The sequence below is a fragment of the Sceloporus occidentalis genome, unplaced genomic scaffold (assembly GCF_023333645.1).
Source record: "Sceloporus occidentalis isolate IW3139 unplaced genomic scaffold, rSceOcc1.0.p SCAF_8, whole genome shotgun sequence".
In the NCBI taxonomy this organism is placed as follows: domain Eukaryota; kingdom Metazoa; phylum Chordata; class Lepidosauria; order Squamata; family Phrynosomatidae; genus Sceloporus; species Sceloporus occidentalis.
The window spans coordinates 28,980,622-29,001,654 of NW_028316988.1; the positions used below are offsets into that span (position 1 = coordinate 28,980,622).

At 44.0% G+C, this 21,033-nt stretch overlaps 1 protein-coding gene across 4 annotated transcripts in view; it reads right to left on the minus strand.

Moving 5' to 3' along the window:
- KDM4B (lysine demethylase 4B) overlaps positions 1 to 21,033 on the minus strand; it is a 127,382-nt gene that overhangs the window by 33,054 nt on the left and 73,295 nt on the right. For all 4 annotated transcript variants that reach the window (XR_016282153.1, XM_089535813.1, XM_089535815.1 and 1 more), the window contains 2 exons: positions 10,153 to 10,349; positions 3,498 to 3,670 (listed from right to left, as the gene is read on the minus strand). Coding sequence is in view for 3 of the 4 variants with exons in the window: in XM_089535813.1 (XP_089391939.1) it covers positions 3,498 to 3,670; positions 10,153 to 10,349 (370 nt within the window). In the remaining variant the exon portion in view is untranslated. The remainder of the gene's footprint in view (positions 1 to 3,497; positions 3,671 to 10,152; positions 10,350 to 21,033) is intronic.

Consider the following 21,033-nt stretch of genomic DNA (forward strand, 5'->3'; position numbering starts at 1 on the left):
CACAATATTCCCCAGAAGCCTGGATTCGGAGAGTCTTATTTACACCCATTTGTTCAATAAGAAAAAGAAAAAAAGGGGGGGGGAAAGGGGGGTTACAAGAGCCAACCAAAGATAAGTCAGGAGTGTATTTGTAAAGCATTGCTTTTCAGAGAAAGCCATGTTGTTGTTTTCCAAGGCGCCACATGGAAAGGGCTATTGAATTTCCTTGGAGGAATGAACATACTGAATGAAAAGTCAAATTGGATTTCTCCCCGGCCATACAATGTAAGATTGTATTTACACTCAGCACGCTGAGGGAGGAGGGGAAAGCTCCCCCCTCCTGGGCCTGCTTTTATTGAAGAGAATAAAGTAATTCCCTTTACTGACTTCAACACAAGTTAATTCGATGACAGGTGGTACATGAGGCCTCGATTTGGAGCAGAGTCCCCATGCGGATGCCATTCAGATGTGCTGGGCTGCAACCTCCATCATCTACGGAGACCATGGTCAATAGATGATAGGCCACCAAGTACCACATATCTGGATGGGGGAAGCAGTACCAGGATCTTCAGAAAATAAAAGGGATATTAGGTGTTTGTAGGCATAATTCACCTAGGAAGTCTGAAGCAGAGCCTGATGAAGAAACACTAGCTCTCCAACCATCCTAGATTTCGTGGAGGGCTAACAGTGGCACTGACGGTTTCAATGTTCATTGAAAACAACTGAGGCCTAGTTGATAAGATTCGCATCAAAGACTCAGTCCTCAAAGCTGTTCCACCATGAAGTCAGACTTCCCGAAATTTGGAAACGGAGCGGAATCCCCATTCCATCGATAGTTGGCAGTTAAGCACTTGCCAGTAGCAAGGCTCAGCTGTAATTTAAAAGCTGTTCAACCTGAACGTAACAATTCATCTTTCCCCTCTTCTCTTCTCAAGGCTCCTCAGCTCTGTCTGTGACACACTTATCTCTCATCCCCCCCCGGAGACACTGGCATTTTTCAGGCCATTTATTTCATGTCATAACTGTTGGGGCTCGCGCAGAAGCCAAGCCCGAACCAAGATGGAGCGGCAGGGAATAGCTTGCCCTAGTTGTGTGACTCTTTCGCCACACGCCATTGGCCCAATGCTTCCTTATCTTGCTTGAGGATGAGAACAAATCAGCCCAGCATCATGTCAGAGCAAGAGGGGTCAGAGCATTTGTATTCCTGCACAAAACGTGGCAAAAAAGGAAAGAGTGACAGGCAGTACACAGCGGAAACAGGGCGACCATCCTCATTTAAAGCAGTCCTACAGAGATGCTTTGGTGTTCTAAAGCCCACGTTTCCATTTCCAAAAGTGCCAGAGGAAATATTAAAAACAAATGGTAATACAATCACAATCTATATATAAACTACAAGATTAAGCAGAAATAATAGTGCTATTCAGGTGTTCTAAATACTAACACTGTGAGGGGGTGGTTGGGCTCTCAGGAGACTCCCATTTCAATTAAATGTATTTTTCACAGCACACTAACATCCCTGAACACAGAATTTGGATATTACTGGAACACAGCCCCTGCAGAAGGAAGCCAAATGATATATGCCTTGAACAAAAAGAAAAAATCTGCAAAATGTGCTTGTTCTAATTCTGCTAGTCATCACAAAATACAAGGAGCTATGCAAGAGCAGGGCCATCAGAAGGCCTACTGGTTTCACTCTGTTTTCAGAGGCATGTACTAATAATTATTTCTCTAGCCATGGATCTCAAATAACCTGCGGTTATGTTTAATGGACAAGTGAGGATTCCCAAACCCCTGTGTTGTCATGTGACTGAGGAACATTCCAAGTCAATGGGGCAAGAAACGCCAGCATTGGGGTGGAGTGGGGGCATGGCGACTGCCCGCTGCCCACCCCAACACAGGTGTCTTGCTGCCTATCTGACCGCATGGCAGGTGGCGTCCCACTCCTTCTTTGGCATAGCGTTTAGACACACTGCGTCAAAGAATTGGCCAAAAGCTACCATTACAAAGGCGGCTTTCCACCGCTTTAAGAAAGAGAGGCATTTTGTCATCCCTTTTTGGGCCGGCAAAGTGCCAGATCAGGCCCACAGCGTGCTGTTGCCACGGGCTCAATCCGGCAGGCCTTTACAGCCCCTAACTCTCCCTGCTCTTCACTCAGCCTGCATTTAACAAAACTCTCAGTAGTCTAAACTTGTTGGAATGGAACACATTTCAAGATCAAGTGGGCAATTCTAGCCCTTTTCTGAAATTTAGATGTTATGCTCTCCTATCTTCCAATGGCAGGTAGTGTGTGAGCAGAGCCTCCTGTCAAGGAAGCGATGAAGAAAAAGATCTATATTGCAAGTCTGGAGATGGAGAGGAAGGTTCAGAGAGACAGCTGAGGGAAAGAAAACAGCCTGAGAGGTTCTTTGCTAAGAGAGTGGCTCACCATGGATGCCTTCCTGACCAGTCAGAAAAGTGGCAAAGATATTTAATCATCTCCTCCCTTCTTTTTCCTGGCATGCCATTATTTCTGATAGAGAATAGCGCCTACCAGCTTGATGAAAGGACTATAGCTGCTGTCAGTTTTTTTGTATTATGTGCTGATTTGCTTTGAAGGGCTAGCTGTATATAGTCTTTGTTACTGCTTTTAGAAACTGGTTGGTGCTTTTGATGATAGTGGTTATGATGATGATTAATAAGTAGTTGTTATAAAACAACTAAACCACACTCGCTGGCAGCACACAGGTCTCTCGTGTTTTAATGGAAGATGTTAGCCAAACACAAGCAGGATTCCCATCCATGAAATATTTAAGAAAAATATGTATCCTTCACAAAAGCATAAGCAGCTTTGGGAGAAATGTCCAAAGCCTTTCAAGAAAGCTATTTTGAGCTGAATTCTGAAAGAAGGGGTTTAAAAACCAACAGCTGGATTTACAGAGAACACATTTCAGCAAGCATAGATTTCACACGGGTGAAGTGGCCACTGCTCCCTCTCCAGAATGAATAATGCTCAACAAGCAATTTATAATTCATTCTAGAAAGAAAAAAAAGGAACAGGCACCAGTTTCACCTCACTGCAAAGGGCTGCTCTCAAGATCTTTACCATAAACTAAACAGGATTCCAACCAGAATATAAATTAAGAAATATTAAATTATGGTCAATGGGGAAAAGGCATATACATTGAAGACAACCTTGTGCCAATTTATGTTGCTTTCCCCACTGACAGAGGATCAGAAGCTATGTAGATCTTTGATCACTGTTTGGCCTTTCTGGCGTTCTATCTGGATTGTTATATCAGTTACCGGAGGCCATGAGTGACGGACCCTACCTGTCACACAAACCACACGGGGAGAAATGTAGTCTGGCCTTGCTCTGTGAACATCTCTGAAGATTCGAACACTGCACATGAGCACCTGGCAGTGGTATTATTATCACAACCACCGGCATGACCACCATCACTTATTCACAGGGAGGGAAACATTTTGAGTAAGAGTTGAGGTATCCATGAAGTGCAGCAAATACACACCAAAAACCTTACCTTCTTTGCTTTCTGATGCTTTGTGTTTTTCCTCCTCCTCTAAGCCTGGAAGCCTCCTTTGGCCCTCTTTCTCCTTGCTCTCATCCAAGGCTGCTTCTGAGGCCATGGCATCCCCGAGGGATTTCTGGTCCTGTGTCTTATGCCTTCGGGGTTGGCTCCGTTTCCTCTTTGCCCTGAAGTTTCAAATAGGAGAAACATTAAAAAAGGAAGGCAATTGTGAGATCAGGATACTTCAAGCCAACTGCAGTCTAAGCAAAAAACAAAATCCTTCACAAGAATTACAGAAGGCCCAAACACTCTAAAGTACCCAAAAGGGCTCCATGAAATTCTATTTCTAGCCATCTTTTCTACTTTTATCACAGCTATTTGGGCAAGAGAAAGGAAGAAGAGTTGAAATTCTATCCCAGACCCGAATTTTGGCAGTCAGGTAACATTTGCCTATATACATATCCCCTGAGCTTCCAAAAAAATTGGAATAGATTTATTTCACTCACAGACCAGAATATAAGAAAATTGAAATAAAAAAACAGACCAGGGGGGTCTGACGTCAGGAACACGTGGGGAAGGGGTAATGGTGGCCATTCTTGAGCTGTCTCCCTCTTCTCCTTGGCTGTTTCTCTTGGAATTGAACCATTCATTTTGTTTAACAGGTCAAGCTTCTAACTGCTACGAAACTAAGACTTGCTCCTTGCTCATCTAAAAGATGCCTGTAATCCAACTAAAGGCTTTCATTGTTCACTGAAGGATGTGGGCAGCACAGGATGTATTTCCCTAAACTACACTTTACCTATAAGATGCTGCAGGGAATACAAAATGGTGGCCAAGGGTGCAGCTATGGGGTGTGTGTGTGTGAATTCTGCCCCCTAAATGGCATTTTCCTCCAATACTGCAGTAATGTAAAACTTTGGCTGAGCATTCAGAAACACAGTTTAGGCACCCAATGAAAAGGGGCAAGCAAAGAGAGAAAAGAAATGCAAAAACAGCAAACAGAAGAGTTATAGGCGTGAATGATTTTCAGCATCTCACTTTCTGCAGTGCTAGGAATTTGCAGATCAAAGGAAAATTTCACGGCGAGGGAACAGAATTTTTATTTGGGACGGAGGCAAAGTCCTCACTTTGAGTGGCCTGCATCACCAGGCACTGTTGTTATTAACTGCCATAAGCTCTGGTCTATGGCAACTCCATGACCGAGAGAGCTCCAAGTCCTGCACACTTAGGGCTATGGCTTCTTTGATTGACTCTATCCACCTTGATAAGTTGATCTTCTGCTTCTTCCATTGCTTCCTAAGCATTATAATGTCTTATGACATGTCCAAAGTACAATAGCCTCAGTATAGTCATTTTGGCTTCTGAGGAGAGTTCAGGCTTGATGTCCTTTTGGGTCCATTTGAATCTGTCTTTTTGCCAGAGTATCCATAGTACTCTTTTCTCCTCCAACACCACATTTCATTATTCTCTTCTGGTCAGTTTTCTTCACATTGTGCAGCTTTTACAATCATGCACAGAAGGTGAAAATATTATGGCATGGGCAGTCCTGATTTTGGGATTCAATGATGTATCTACACACTTGATTATCTTATCTAGCCCCTTCATAGCTGTTCTTCCAAATCCTAGTCTTCTTCTGATTTCTTGACTACAATCTCCATGTAATCCCAGGCATACATTCTTTCTGTCGTTCTCCCAACACGATGTTACCCTTTCCTGGTGTGTTTTCTGACAGCCCAGTCTCCAAAACACAGAGGCTGTGACAAGTCCAAAAACTATGTGCTCACAGCAAACATGCTCCCCAAAGGATGGCAAGAGAACTGTGTTTCAAAAACTTCCCGCTAATGCAAGTAGGGAAGGAAGGTTTGCCAGCAAGTGTCTGTCTTTGCTAAACTTTTGCAGAAGTGCGCAGAGTCACTTCACTGTTAATTGAGTTGCTTCCTGTGGTTTTCCATCCATTAAACACCATTATCCTTCTAGTCACCTGCATGACATTGTTTTTGGCACACTGTGATTTTTCTCTTTGCGTCTATTTGAAGAAACAGCTCTCATAAGGTGTGATTTCCCCATGCACACATACATACACACACACACACACTATCCCCAGCCTCCACCAAAGCAGAAAAAAAGCTACCTGTGACAACTCAGGAGTCTCCAAAATTTAAAAACACAGTTCCACCATCTTTTACAGCCCATCCACTGTGTGGCAAAACATTCTTCTAGCTGCAACAGAATATTACTTACTGGGCTTTTTTAATGGAGTAATAAACCAAACAGAGGAGGAGAAAAACCAAGACAGAAAGGCGCACACCAGTGGAGATATGACTAATTTCTGGAACAGAGCCATGCAGCCACTCTTCAAATGAGGATCTCCACTTCACACCACGATGCCAATTCATGAAAACACTTGAACACGCCAACGGAATCCAAAAGGCACCAGCACGCTTGGTTAAGGGCAAGATCCGTCAGGAGGCTTTTCTGTTAAAACTGGCATGATGCAGAGGCAATGCCCTCTTCTCTGTTTCCAGCATGCTTTTCACAGCTTACTTCTCAGCTCAAGATAACAGTCCTACCCACTCACTCTAAGGGCACACAAATGTCACAACCTTGTGGAAGAGAAGCAGGATTGGATCTGGTCAACTGGATCTGGATGGCAGAATGACCAACTGGGAAGTCACCGCTTGTCATGACTTGGTTCCCTTCGCAGAATGATGGTAGGATAAAAATGCAACAAACAAACCTTCTCCAGTAGATCTGCTCCTAGTCCTGAACATTACAAATTCTCAGCTCTTGATCCTTTTTTTCTATCCTAGGACTCACTTTCATTCTACCCTTTTGCTGTACTCTGTAAAATGCTTATCTGCTCAGCTTCCAGACACTGGTAGTCGTTTCTCTTCTGAAATGGCCAGCAGTGAACAGATTTTATGGACTTCAAACACCACTGGATACATTCTGTCCTATTGACCAGTTCCTTCTATTTTCTGGTGCAGGGATGGACAGTGATTGACCAAGATCCAGATCAAACAATACTTGGCGGCTTGTCAGCTTAGAGGCACAAAGGAGGAAGGTGGTTTTGCAAAAGATCCCCACAGGTGCCATGACCTCTGGAAGTTTTGGATCGCTTTCTAGAATGTTCCAGGACAGAGTATCCTGACAGTTGTAGTCCAGCACAGTTGGCGGACACTAAGTCACAGAAGGGTATTCTAAAGCCAAACAAGAAAGCAAAAACATAAAATATCACCTATAGGAAAGGGATGGGCTGGTACCTCGGGAGTACTATTCAAACCAATTTTCACTTGGAATCTCAGCTATGTCCAAAAAAGCACTAGGCTAAATGAGAGAAAAGAAAAGAAAAGAACAAGTCATGCCCTAAGAAGTTTCCTCTCAGAATCTAGCAAAGACAGCAGCTGCAATTCTGTGGACCTCTAGGATATGTGAAATTTTTAGTCATAAAAAGGGAGCACAACAATGGGAGGGAGGATAGGGCACACCTGGGGGAGGCTTCCTTTCTCCATGACATGTGTGACCACTGAACCTTCTGCCCGTGAAGATTTCCCACCACTTAAAGCAAGCTTGCTTGCAGGCAGGAAAGGGCAGCGTGCGCACACTCACATTTGATTTTGTGTCTCCTGGCACAGTCGTCCATTTATAAAGCCCTTCTAACCCAATGCAACTCTGTGATATGGAATCGCCACTCTTTATTGACAATATGCTCTGTTGACCAATTAGCTTTTGCCACAATCAATTAGCCCTTATGTAAATAGGAACAGTGTCAAGCCAACAGCTTCAGTGAGCACAGCAAGCATGGGACAACATCAGCCACATGCTGGATAAAAGAGAATCAAGGGCAGTGGGGCATGCGGGCAGAGATGGAAAAGGAGTTTGAAGTTTTAGATGCTAGTATGTATGTGCGTGTGTACACACACACACCTGTGTGTGCTTCTTCTTTCAGACGCTCACAATATCCAATGATCATGCGCACCAAGGTAGAGCTTGGAAACATTCACCGAGTTACTAACACATACTTAGTTCTTAAATAAAACAAATTCTATTTGGAAACGTAGAAAATTCATTAAATTATGTATTTTTAAAAAAACACGTTTCAAAGCCAATGAGAAATTTTAATGATGCCAACAGTTATCAGTTATTGATGGCAACGGTTACCAGTTCGTCTGCTCCGCACAAAACACTGTTGCTCCTGTTTAATGATTGAATTAATAAAATTTCAAACCATGGTTGAATCTTGAAGAAAAAAGCAACCGTGGATGATTTAACAAGTAATATCCAAGCTCTGCACTAGCAGAGCAGGAAAAGCCACTCAAGATTGGCCACCCAGAATGAGATACCAGGTTGCCCATCACTGCCACAGGAGCCTGCATTTCCTTGCAGGAAAGACGACGGGAAGATTAAAGGCGACTTGAAACCCAGAATCCCTCAACCAGCCAACCTCTGTGCTGTAAGAGCAGACATGACAGGACTTCTAATTTAGAGTTAACAAGGTTTTCAAGTAGAAGAATGGCACCGCTAGTGCGGCAGAGGCCTGCCTCGGCAGAGAAAATGTGTTTCAATTTAATACCACAAGATGCTTTTAGCCAGAGATGGTTGCGGTTTGGGGGGGGGGGGGAATAAGGACTGCAGGAAGGGAGAAGAAAAACGAAATAAAATAATTTATTTATTTTTGGGGTAAAAGGCTATGCTTGTAAGATCACTGTGGCAATTAATGTGCAAAGATGAGTGACAGCAGCATGGTCCCAGAGCGCTGTTGGTGAATGCACTAGCTGTTCCCAGAGTCAGGAAGACGATTTGGAAATTGTGGCCCATCTATCGGCAGAGTGCAACTGCCATCGATGGGGGCATGTGTGTGTGTGCATCCATTATGTGACAAGGACTCGGTTGACAAATAATCCAGTACAGCACCACCAGGCATGTACACCACTACATAGAATTACCAAGATAAAGTGGCTGGGAGAACAAGACATACACAGAAAGTCTGGGGAGTTAGATACACCCCAAGAGAGGAGGATGAAGGGAAAGTAGTATCGCTATTCCGCCAACAGCTACCACTCTGTTGCAACATCATTCAATCCATATGCCAAGGCTAAGAACTTCATATAGGCATTCTATTTAAATGTCTTGCTTGTGTTGACTTTCAGCATCCTTAATATTGGATACTGAATTGGCTGACTTGCTTGGTTGAGTTGTGATTTTATATACACCTTCTTTGGTGACTGGGCTGTGAATCTTGGAGTGAAGGGCAAGAGTTAGGAAGGAGGCTTGCAAGTACTCCACTCATCTAGAATACCCGACCAGGAGAAAAGGGTTATTTTGTAGTGATGGTGGGAGCTCTGGAACCTGTCATGGAGGAGGGAGACTATTGGACAGCTTTAAACATCAGCTCTAGGTATGGCATGGTGGAGATTCGGGAGCTATTTGGGGTACTGCAAGGATTTGCTGCATGTCACAGGGAATACTGAATGCAATTTATCACATTAAATGTAGTCTTGGCAATTATGGAAGTATGAAAGCCAATCCCATACAGTTAAATAAAACCTGCCTGGAAGCATGCATGAGTTCTGTGTAGTGTTCCAATAAAATATTACTGGCAGAGTAAAGGGGCAAAAGGGGTGTAATGGAAGGAGGAAAAAGGACAAAGTTATTGTAAGCCTTTCCCCCCCTTCAGCAGCTATAAGGACTAAAAACTTCTGGTGGGTTTCTGTTTCTTTAAAAATAAAAACTCAGTTAAACTGATAGGGATGGGGAAATGGCTTAGGAAGTTCAAGTTTATGACAGATTAAGCCAATTCTATGCTTCCACGAAACAGAGAGAAGTGGAGGGTATATATACCAGCCTGGCTATATGTAGACCTCTTCCAGAAGGATTGTGAAACTGAATGCTGAGTGGCGTAATAAATCCAGTGTGGCAAATAAGCTCGATACTCTTGACAGACATCCAGAGAACGCAAGAGTGCTGCATAAGTCAAACATGTCACTGTTAAATGACCTGACAGGGGTATTTCAAAATTGTGAAAAGATTTTATGGAGAAAGAGAGATGAGCAGCTTGCTCTCTATACTGGAAGGACAGGTTGGGGTAGAAAGTCAAAACCACCAGGGATGGCATATCCCAATAGTCACGAATTAATGTTAGACTAGAATGTAACCCAAGATTGTTCAGTCTCTTCCTGAGAAGGAACAATGTTGAAAGAATGCTGTCCAACTGAATGCACAATCCAGCTCAGAAGCCATTTTATATGAACCGCTGAACATTGAACGGCTGCTTGTTCTTCCATGGCATGGTGAGGGTGACAGACTTGTCCAAACTTGTGGAAAGTGAGAAGGTGGCTTCCAAAGCCAGTGCCTGAACAAAAGGCAAGAGGTGTGAGGTACTCCTGGGGAAATGGTTTACGGAGAAGGGGTTCAACTGACCAGACAGTGCTGTTTATAAACTCCTACTGGAGAGTACTACTTTTCCAGCTCCACAAAGGAGGAGGACATGTGATGGAATCTATTCGTTCTTTAATCTGCAGCCCAAACAAGAAGTGGAGACATATTTTCTGCAGCAGGAGTAGTTTTCCACCTGACAATATAGGGGTGATATCACAACTCCTGGTGCCTTCTCTCAAAGTAGCTTTTAGTGTTCTATTCACAAAAGGGGCACAAATGGGTCTCTTACCTGCGGAGCATCTTTGCTTTCAAGGCATCCTTTGTCTGATTCCAGGCCTCCAGTTCTGGGCTGGTTAATGCTGTGGGTTTCATGTGATCCAAGGGGGCGATGTCTTTCCCTTGCTTCCATAAGTCATACCTCTCAGGTTGGAGGACCCTCACAAAGACATCCATAGAGATCTTCACTGTGTCTTTCCGGCATGTACACTGAAAAACAAATCCCACAGGCTCATCAGTCTATGTCAATGGGAAGGTACCATTAGGGGGACAATGTGCCTTAGAAATTCTGTAACAGCCTCCAGTCTCCAAAGTGGCTGCCACCTGTCCTCTCCAAGCTCCTCCAGTACTTCAAAAAGTCACAAGTGCTGCCAGAAAAACAGTGAAGGCATCAGCTACAAAATACTGGCAAGCAATGTAGCTCCTGATCAGAATGCGAAATGCTGGATGGGATAAGAAAAGCCTTGCTGGCAACTTAGAAAACATTCTGTGTAGACTTCAAAAACCAAGGTGCCGGGTAGAAATACAAAGTAGAGTCAATGGGGAAGGGTAGCTAGACAGGTGAGGAAAGTAGTCCCAGATAGGAGGGAAGCTATCAACAAAAAGCCAAGAGGCAGGGCAGAGGGCAATGAAGCAGACAGCAGAGGAGATGATGGGTGGTTTAAGATGGCAGAGAACCAAGGGACTGAGCAGCTATGAAAGGAATTGAAGGGAAAGAAGACTTAAGAGAAGGATGGGGAAATTGGTGGTGGAGGTGAGGCAGGAGGAATCAAGTGTCAGGAATAGTGGACTGCTGCAGAAAAACAGAGTCAAAATGGGTTTGAGGTGGATATTATAGGGCAAGCGGGTCCCAAGAAGAAGCAGATGAGTCAAAAATCCCAATATAGACTCAGAACCAATCAACCCAATCTGCAGGCGGCCATCTTGGCTCTACCTTTTAGCCTGAACACCAAGATGAAGTATGGATTTGAAGTGACATTGAAAGGGGTGACAGCAAGCAGTCCCTTGCCAGATTCCCTCTAGCTCAGGCTCTTTTCCTGGAGAACTGTCTCTCCCTCCCATCACTTCACCCAATTTCTATTGCATTTCAGAGGGCTACAAAGCATCACGTTCTGCTCTGCAGTGGAAAACAAGCATCATCCTAGGGAGCAATAACACCCCACCCACAGTGCCAAGCTGGGAGAAAATATTTATGGCCAGGCGATTTCCAGCAAACCCAATTCGCTTAATGAAAAACAGCGGAGGAAAGAAAGATTGCAGAATGCAATTTGGCCAGAAAGATGCAGAACCACAGATGGTACCCATGCTTGAGGTTCCTGCCTTGTCTGAAACTCTCCCCAATGCCTCCATCAATAGTGGATTATGGGATTTGTATCGAGCAGCTTTCCAACAGTCGCTCCTTCCCCCCACTAAGTAATTAAAAAAGGCACTTGAGTGTATTCCCTGGGAAAAAGGGGGACACACTTGGAGAAAGAGGGTGGTACCACAGCAGACACCAGGCATTTTTCCCTTCTGTAGAAGTGGCAAGTCAGGATAAAACTACGGACAAAAAGAAATTCAGATGCCTCCAGGAAACCACCATTCAACCTATGTGTGTGGTTCCTAGAAGAAACTGCCAGCAAAAAGCTGTAGCAGATTAAGATCACAAAGAAAGGGCAGATCCCACTAAAGCAGCTTCACAACTGAGTGCATAGACACAATGTGTGTATATGTGCTTTCAAGTTGCTTATTCTATTCCTTTCAAACTCTAGTACAGCACTCCCTAGACATAGCAGTCTTCTATTTATTTTAACACTTTCTTTCCTACACCTTCCTCCAAAATCCATCAAGCTTAAGTCATCAACACAATTACTAAATTAAACCCACACAATAAAAATGAGAGCCATTTTTAAAAAAATAAGCCCCGTACTCAACTTGCTACGGTTATGCTATCAGCATTTTAAAAAACCACAAAATCTCAATATGATAATGCAAAGCATACAAAGGAGGAGCCAGTTCTACACCCCCTGAACTCTCCAGAGTTGTATAGCCTTTTCCCAGAGTTAGGATGCCAACACTAAGAACTTCATATAGGCATTCTGTTTGCAGATACAGAATGTATTTCTCCCACAAACAGAAACAGTCTCATCTGACTAAATGAATGAACAGGTGGCACTTCCAACTGGAAGTGCTCTTTCCATAAGGGATGCACCCATTTCTGAAACGCAATACAGAGTGTGTATGGATATGCTTTTAATGGCCCTGTGCAACACGAGGGGAGCCATAGGGAACCGCTTGGGCACAAAACGGTTGCAAACTCCAGAGAAGAGGATTAAATTCCTCACCCCAGAACACTGAACACCAGGGCTGAGTTTTTTGTGTGCCCATGTAATCCACATTATGAAAGAGGCAGCATAAATGAGGGAGAGGCAGAATCCTCAGAGGCGGCCATCCAGATCTGGTTAACTATCACTCCTATTTCTAATATGTTGCAAAGCTGCTCTCTTTCTTCAGTCACTCTGCAATGCCACCACTCAACAGCAGGTGCACTTTCCTCTCCTGGGCTTCAGCCCCTTTACATGCCCAAATCTACCACACTGTATGTTTATATTTCAATTTTAATTTTATTTTATGGCTTGCACCACCGGCTCCTGTGAATAATTTACACCCGGCCTCGATCCTCAGGGGCCTCTTGCCATCCGAGCAGCGATATTTCCTCAGCCACTGTGTCGCAGTGCTCCCACGACGGTCCCCTCACCAAAAAGATGAATCCCCGCCCGGTTTTCTTCCAACACAGCTGTGTAATCCTTTCTGAAGGAGCAAACAGCTTGGTGCAGCTGCAAATCAGAGCCCTTCTGACAGATATAAAGGGAGCAAGGGACTCTTTTCTTCCCTCTTCATTGCATCAGGCATTTTTAAGCCAAGCAAAACTGCACATTCTCTGCTTTGTATGTTGTGTATGTGTGTGGAAGGGGAACCATTAGTACTTCGATGAGGACTTCATTGACAAACGTGACACCTTACTTCATGGTCTGAAGAAGCAATGTGGAGGGTAGTGCTCTCCCATCTCAAAAACACAGCATCACAAGGGTTGGATTAGCATCAAATTTTCTGTGGAAGCAAGGCAAGACCTACCCAGCAAACCTTCCTGGAACTTAACATTTTAGAAAGTAATGGTGGGGTAACATTTCATTGCTTCCCCAAGTCGAAACAAGAAATAAGTACATCATCGCAAAGCATAGGGTCGGAGACAGTTTTCCACAACGCACTTGCTACTGGACACAGCGGAGCGTTTCATCGGGCAGCCCCCACCTCTGCTGTGAAATTTCAGAAAGCACCACGCCGCAAAGGATTCGCTCAGCATGGAGATCAGATGTGAAGCTTTGACCCAGCTAAGTTGATTTAATCACGGAACTGCAGCTTAGCGTGCATGTGTTTTTTTCCTTCTTCTGAAATGGAAGTCAAAGTTTGAAATAAGCAGCTATGGATTGTTCAGACAGCCCTGTTGGTGCCATAAATAAACTCAAGCCACCCTATTACTTTCCTGAAAACATTATTTACTGGGATGAAGCCAAACATAAATCTAATAAGCAAGGGCTGCTCGTCTTTTCTGTTCCCCTGTTACTATGACACTTACGCTATTCTGGAGGATGAAGCAACACTGAATGCTTCAACGGCAGCATAAAGGAAGCAGACAAATTTATTGTCATTTTACTTACATTACAGGACTGTTTATTTCCTGGTTCCTGCCTCTAAAAATATGAATTTCTTCCTTCTTCTGCCTGGTAATGCTGAGATCTACGTACATATTGTTTTTAAGCCACTAATAAGCTCGTCCTTTTATTTTAGTTTTTATTATGTTGTTGAAGGCTTCTACTTCCAACCTTTATTTCATTCCCCTCTAACTGGGCAAAAAGATATATTCAGCACCTTCACGCACACCTTCGTTCCTAATGAGAAAGGCTTGTGAAAAATGTTGTGAATTATGTCTTTTCAGTGCTCTTTTGGGTGGCATACCTATGGGACCAACACTTGCAGGTGGCCAACTTTGGAAAACCTAGATTTTTCACTAGGGAGCTAGCATACCCCCCAGCTTCAATATCTCCAGAGGCTGGGCGAGCATTTTCCCACTTGCATCTGTCCAGCTGCTCACAGGAATAGAAAGGTTAGCAACAGCCATGGGCAAAGAGGCTGCACAGTTGACCGCTTGCAGGACTTCACTCCTAACTAAGCAACACGCTTCTCTTTCTTCCAGGTTCTAGGCAGTCCAACCGAGGAGACACTAGCAATTCAACAGTGTAAATCCCTCACATCTGCCCGCACAGAGAAGAGCATCTCTCATGGGAAGCATACTCTCCATTAACTGGGGACTCCATACTTCCAATGAACTCCAGAGTTCCAGAAAACAGTGGGACACTTGGTATCCATCTGCTGGGTTTCAGTTCCAGGACACCAAAATCTGTAGACGCTCGAGTCCCATTATATACAATGGCACAGCAACATGGCTCGCTTACATAAAATGGCAAAATCAAGGTTTGCTTTGGGGAATTCTTGTGGTGGAGGAATATTTTCAAGATGCTGGAATCTATGGATGAAGAATCCGTGAATACGGAGGGTTGGCTGTACCACTAGAAAACCAGTAGTTTTAAGAAGCCACTTGACTGCCTTTTCACTGCAAGATACCAAGCCAGCTCCCCTTCTGGAATTTCCTCTGTTTCTAGCCATCACTAGTCAGTCTAGCTAGTTCCCATCCTCTTACTAACCCATTCTCCGTGTGTTTTATTTCGTGAATCTCTAATTGCAGCTACTGAGGCATCACTATTTCAAAGCTGGTAGTCTGACATGCATACCCAAATGCATCTAAGGAAGTTGACCAAAGTCTACAAAAGCTGATGCTGCCAACTTCTTTCTTTCAGTTAGTCTCAAAGGTGCTACAAGATACATGCATACCCACGGTATTTTTCTACCAGAAAAGGTGCTTGCTCTTTAATAATAATAATAATAATAATATCTACCTGGACCATTCACTTTCAGGGAGAGAAAATGAGAACAAATTGGGGCACAAAGAATGCATGGAAGGCTCCTTCACCTTGCAAAAGAACCTTTGGAACAGCCACAGAATCCCAGGCTATAGCTTTAAATGCTATGGGAGCAATATAGGAGGACGTAATTGCTGTGCCCCCCTCTCCCCAAGCCCCTAGCCATGCAGAGCAATTGACTGGGACTCTAAGTCTCTTCTCTATCATAATCCACCTGAGGATAATGCAGGACTTCCAGATAGCTAAATTGGAGAGCAAGGCATTTTTCTCTTTTACAACCGAGAGCCAATAAAAGAAAATGAGGCTCCTCAAGACGGCCCTGGAAGTGGACTGTTTGGTACTGGAGAACTTTCGAGAATAAAGGGCTATTCCCCTCCATCCCTTAGGAGTGGAAGGCCCTGAAACCATGGAGAAAGGGGTGCAGCAGTGGCTAAGTACTGTGCCAATGGAGTGCAGCGGGAACAAGTCTTTGGGGCAGGTAGACAAGGTCACAAGTAGTGCAAGAAGGAGGCTGCAGAAACACTGATAGCTAGAGAGGAAAACAGAGGATGTGAATAGACAATTTGACTTTGATGAATTAGGAAGACCTCACCTATTGCTCTTTCAGTGACTGTGTGCCTTTGGTCTCTTGTTGCAACTTTCCATCCCCTCTAAAGCTCCTGTTTGGCTTCTGTCTCATGTTCCTCGTCCCCTCCTCCATTCCTCTGGTTCTAACCGTAGGGACTCCTGGTGTCTAGAGCACTGGTCCCCAAACTGTGCTCTTTAAGGGATTTTGGACTTCAGCTTCCAGAATCCCAGACTATTGGCCAACATGGCTGAGGCTTCTGAAGTCCAAAATCTCTTAAAGGGCACAGTTTGGGGACCACTGGTCTAGACTAAGTGCTGTCTCTCTATCAACCAAGCCCTGGTGCAAGGCAGGAACCAAGACTTCCTGGCTTCCACAAACAGAACCCAGAGTTTCCCAGGACAGTGTGGGAACCATGGGACACAGAACACTCAGACGCAGAGGTGACTAGTTGCAAAGCATAACCTGGGACACAGAAGCCTCCACATACCCTGGAAAGCAGCGCAGTCACTCTACCAGCAGCCCTTCAGGCTCTGGACAATTGGCTTCTTACTCACTGTTCGAAGACAACTCCTTCCTCTCTGCAACCCCTCTCCCTTTCCTTGGTGAATGGTACTCCAACAGATATTTATATTTCGCAGAGAGATCTTGTAGCAACTTTGAGACTGACTGAAAGAAAAAAGTTGGTAGCATAAGCTTCTATAAACTGAAGAGTCTACTTCCTCAGACGTATTTGGATTATGTTTTGCAACTACCACTTGCTCTCCTATCTGGCCATGGCTCTGGCAAATGTTCTATGGTCTGCCTGGCTTGTTTCTCAAATTGAGCAGGCAGGCCACATTCTTTGGGAAAAGGTACCAAGTTCATGTTCAAGCTCAACTTTATTACAGCCATAGACCAGCATATGGTACCAAAGTTTTCCAAGGGTAGCCAGATGCCACAAATATATACCTGGTCAACAAAGGAACCAAACGCTGGTTGGAGTAAAAAGAGCCAGAAGGAGAATACCAGAAAGGTACACCAACAGAACTCTTCCCCAACCTCACTATCCCCTTGGCCCAATCCGCTCACTTCAATAAAATCAGACCTGGTTCCTCACTCCAAGAAGTACGTCAGAATGACAAGGTCAGAGTGCACCCTCCACAACTAAATGGCAACAAGGCAGCTCCTCACTTGTCACATCAGGAAGTGACAGATGCACATTCTTATAAAAAACGCAAGTACGATGCCAGCATTCTGGGACTTTGGGATCTAATCAAGCATCTTTGCCTCTCTCCCCATCTTCCTCTCTCATTTGGTGCCCAGGCTGCCATGCCGAAGAGCGGAGGAGCAGCGTGCCTGTCACCAAGTCTCCCAGGAGAGTGACAGATCAAAGACCAGAATATTCATAACACAGGTCTCCAAGGACCGGTTGGTGAACTGAGAGGAAAAGTGAGGTTGGTGGAAATGCGAGGGGAAAAAGCAAGCATTCCAAGATTGGCTGTTTAATTCCAGTTCCAGGGAATCAAAGACCCAGCAGAGCAACCGATTCACTTCTCAAAAACAAAATGAATGACAGCTTGCTGGCGGAAGGCCCTAGATCAGCCTTTTGGATTCACTGCTGCAGGATGGCCACTAGCATATGTACCTTTAAGGGTTTTGTGGGTGGCTGCCTTTTTGCAAGTAGCCTCTTGGCCTCTGGCTAAAAGCCAAAGCAAGAAACATGAGAAATAAATAATTCACACAGATTCAGCAGCTATCAGCCCCAAGAGCTAACAATGGAAGCTCCTTCTGGTTTTCTTGTCTTGAAAAGGCCTGAATGCCTACCATTATAAGAGGCTGGATAAAAAGGATATCTGTCCATAACCATTCTGTTTCTTAGCCCTTGCAGCATCTGACTAGCCACTGTGAGAAAGAGAAAAAAGGGATAGAGAGATCTGGGCCAGCACAGAGGTTTGCTCCACTCTTATTCAGCAACATAGGCTGTATTCCCTTCTAAAATACAACATTTCCATGGGCTTGGGTCAAGCCACATTTTCCCATTCTCCATATGTAAAATGGGAATGTGAAATCCACTGAGATGGGAAGTTAAAGCAAATATAAGTAGGACAACAGTGCAAGCATTATGCACATAAACTCCACATTGTCATTATCACCACCACCGGTGGTAGGTCTGCCACACTGTTTTCTTCCCACTGTGATAAAAATACTAATCTTATTAGGAACACTAATAAGATCAGTCCCAAAGGCCCAAAGTCAGGCTCTTAGATGATAGACCCCTGGCACCTCCTGCCAGAATTAAGTCAAACTCTAAGACAGTCTAAAACCCAGGTTCTGCTCTGTCAACCCAATGGAAGCTCTTCATCCCGTATGGTGTATCTGGGTCAGGATCTCATCCCTGGCCGCCATTCTTCTCTGCATACAAGTGCATACATGAACATGGACAACGGCTGCTGGCGTGCCCTCGGTTGCAAGCAAAAGGGTCAACATAAAGGGAGACCTAAGACTAAAGTTTAGGGCATGAAGCAGCGTGTGGGTCTTAAAACGTTAGAATAAATGCAAATGAAGGGAAATGTATGAGATAACTTCATAGTTTTTAATACACTTTCATAGTTTTAATGTGCAAGTTTTTTAACTTTTAAAAACTTTGTATCTGTGTTCTTATGCTTTTTAATGGTTTTTAACTTGATTTAAATTTATTGTTAGGCACCCGATGATGATGATGTTCTTTTTTTACTGAAGAAGATGTAGGTATACCTTCTCCCAAGGAGTCTGAAAGCCACCCCTTTGCCCCCGGCTCTCAAAGCTCAGCTAAGAGAAATTTAATTTGGTCCGAAAGCAGCCGAACTCCGGCCCCCTCATCTGTCTCTCAAGAATGGGTAGGAGAAAGGCAACCAACTCTCATCAACGTTTTATCGTGTCCCCCGGATATGTTAAATTATCTTTTATGCCTGCTAATAATCCTCCATGTAATGAGGGAAATTAAGGGAAATGGCTCATTTTTATTAAAAAATAAGTAATAAAATAGCATAAAAGTGTAAAGCAAAGCCCAGTTCTATATTTCTTGTACAGAAGGTGGATCCTCTTTTCAACAATAAACCATTAAGCCAAAAGCCGAACTCTTATCTGCTCAGCGGCGCGTGGAATGTTAACATAAAACCTCATTTATTGCTGTGTAGAAACAGCAGATTAGATTAAAGATAAGTTTAAAAGGATGTCGCCTCTACAGCTTCACTTACTGTGGGGTGTGCAGAAGGATCAAGTCTTTCTTTTGAGTGTAACTTACAGACGGCCCTAGATAGCAAGGTCCTAAGATGAAAGAAGCCAATGCATATTGCTCCTTGCTCAGGCGTGTAGAGTAAGACGAAACTGTATCACTCCTTTGTGCTGAATTTCTGATCAGAGGCATACAAGACCTCCACACACCTCTGGATTGTTGCACATAACTGGCGCCAAACCTGAAAAGTGTTAGAAGGACAGCAACGGATGGCCCCACAAAAGACCTACTTAGTCCAGAATTCTTTTGCCACAATGGCCAACCATTTGCCAATGGGAACCCCACAAGACAGAGCATGAGTGACTAGCATCTTCCAGCTCCTTCTCCTAGAAACTGTTGGAAAAAAGCATATTGCCTCAGGCATTGGAAGGAATATTTATCCATCACTGCTGATAGCTATCAAGAGCTCAGTTCTCCATTAGTTTGTTTAATCCTCATTTCAAGCCACTGAAGCTGGCAGCTTCACTGCTTCTTGCCGTGGTGAGTTCAACATTTGCAGAACGGAGAAAGAGAGGGAGGATAATGAGCCTCCTAGACCAGCCTCAGGCCAAGTCTTTCCAGAGCCTGCTTCCTAGAGAACTGGAATAAAAACACAGCTTGGTGAGCCAGTGTGAGAAGTGTCCACACCGCAGTAAGCTGCCGCATGATAAACAGTAAATGTGATGCAACATACACATCAGCAGAGAGGAAACTCCAGACCTAGTCTAACAGGGAGGAGTCTGGAGTACCCATCTTAGTATGTTTTGAAGAAAACTAAACCAGTATGGCTTATGTGTTCATGTAGGCTTGAAATATGGTGATGATGTGCATATGTTTGTTTTAAAATGGAAACTGAAAAGATGATGTGAAGCTTATAAGTTTGCCAGCGGGTAGTGAAAGGCTTGCGCAGGAGAAGATGAGCCCTGACTGTCCCATTCCTAGTGTAATTACTACCACTGTGTTGCATCTCAACACTGTACCAGTTCATTAGGAAATCCACTGGAAACAACAGAGTGCTTCATAAACAAAGTGATTAGGCAGAGCTTTAAGGGGAATTCCTTGGTTCACATCGACAGGGCCCACATTTCCCAAGAGGTTTCTTCATTTGTTCCTGCAACACTGAACACTGATATTTAAAGACAAAACAAAGACAGATAAAATGAGGATCCAACATATCCTTCTTTTGAGCCATTTATCTGGCTTTCCTGAACTTCCCCTTCCTACTCAAGTGAGGTGCATTAGGATATATGCAAGTAGAAGGTCAGCCTTCCCAGAAGACATGGCATTCATAGAATGAATTTTACTACCTGTATAACAATGATGTATAACAATGATGCACAAGATATGACAATGCTGTCTGATGTTACCAAAGGTGGGCAGAAATTCCTTTCTAGGCCAGCAAGGCCTGGTACAGCACCAAGGAATTTTGGGGTAGGATGGCTGAGAGACAGGGCACTAGGAATCGGTAGCCATGGCACTGTGATTCCAAAAGATGTGCATGCAAAGGCAGCTTGAAGTTGAATAATGACTAAGTTTAAGCAGCGGCTGATGCCTACCTTGCCCTCGCCAACCAGGAATTTCAAAGAACACAAACCTATGGTCAATACTACACAATGCAGGGATGGATCACTCACTACTTTGACCTCATTTTACTGACTGATCATCCAGCTATGGTATCTGCTGCACAGGAAGGTAACCACAAAATATTCTGTCTCGATTTATATTAAGAGAGCCAGTGTGATGCAGTGGTTTGAGTGTCAGACTATGACACTGGAGACCAAAGTTAGATTCCCAGCTCGGCCATAAAACCCACTGGGCAATGGCAACCCACCCACCCCCGAACAAATTGTGCCAAGAAAACTCCATGACAGATTCACCTTAGAGTCAACATAAGTCAGAAATGACTTGAAGGCACACAATAACAAAAAATCTATATTAAGATCTTAGTGAGATTATGCCATCCAGTAATAAATGCACTCCTATGCATCTTTCAATGAGAGTAAGAACTACTGAATTAAATGTGGTCTAATCAAACATTGAAAGATTTTGCACATTGAGGAAAAGTGATGAACTAAA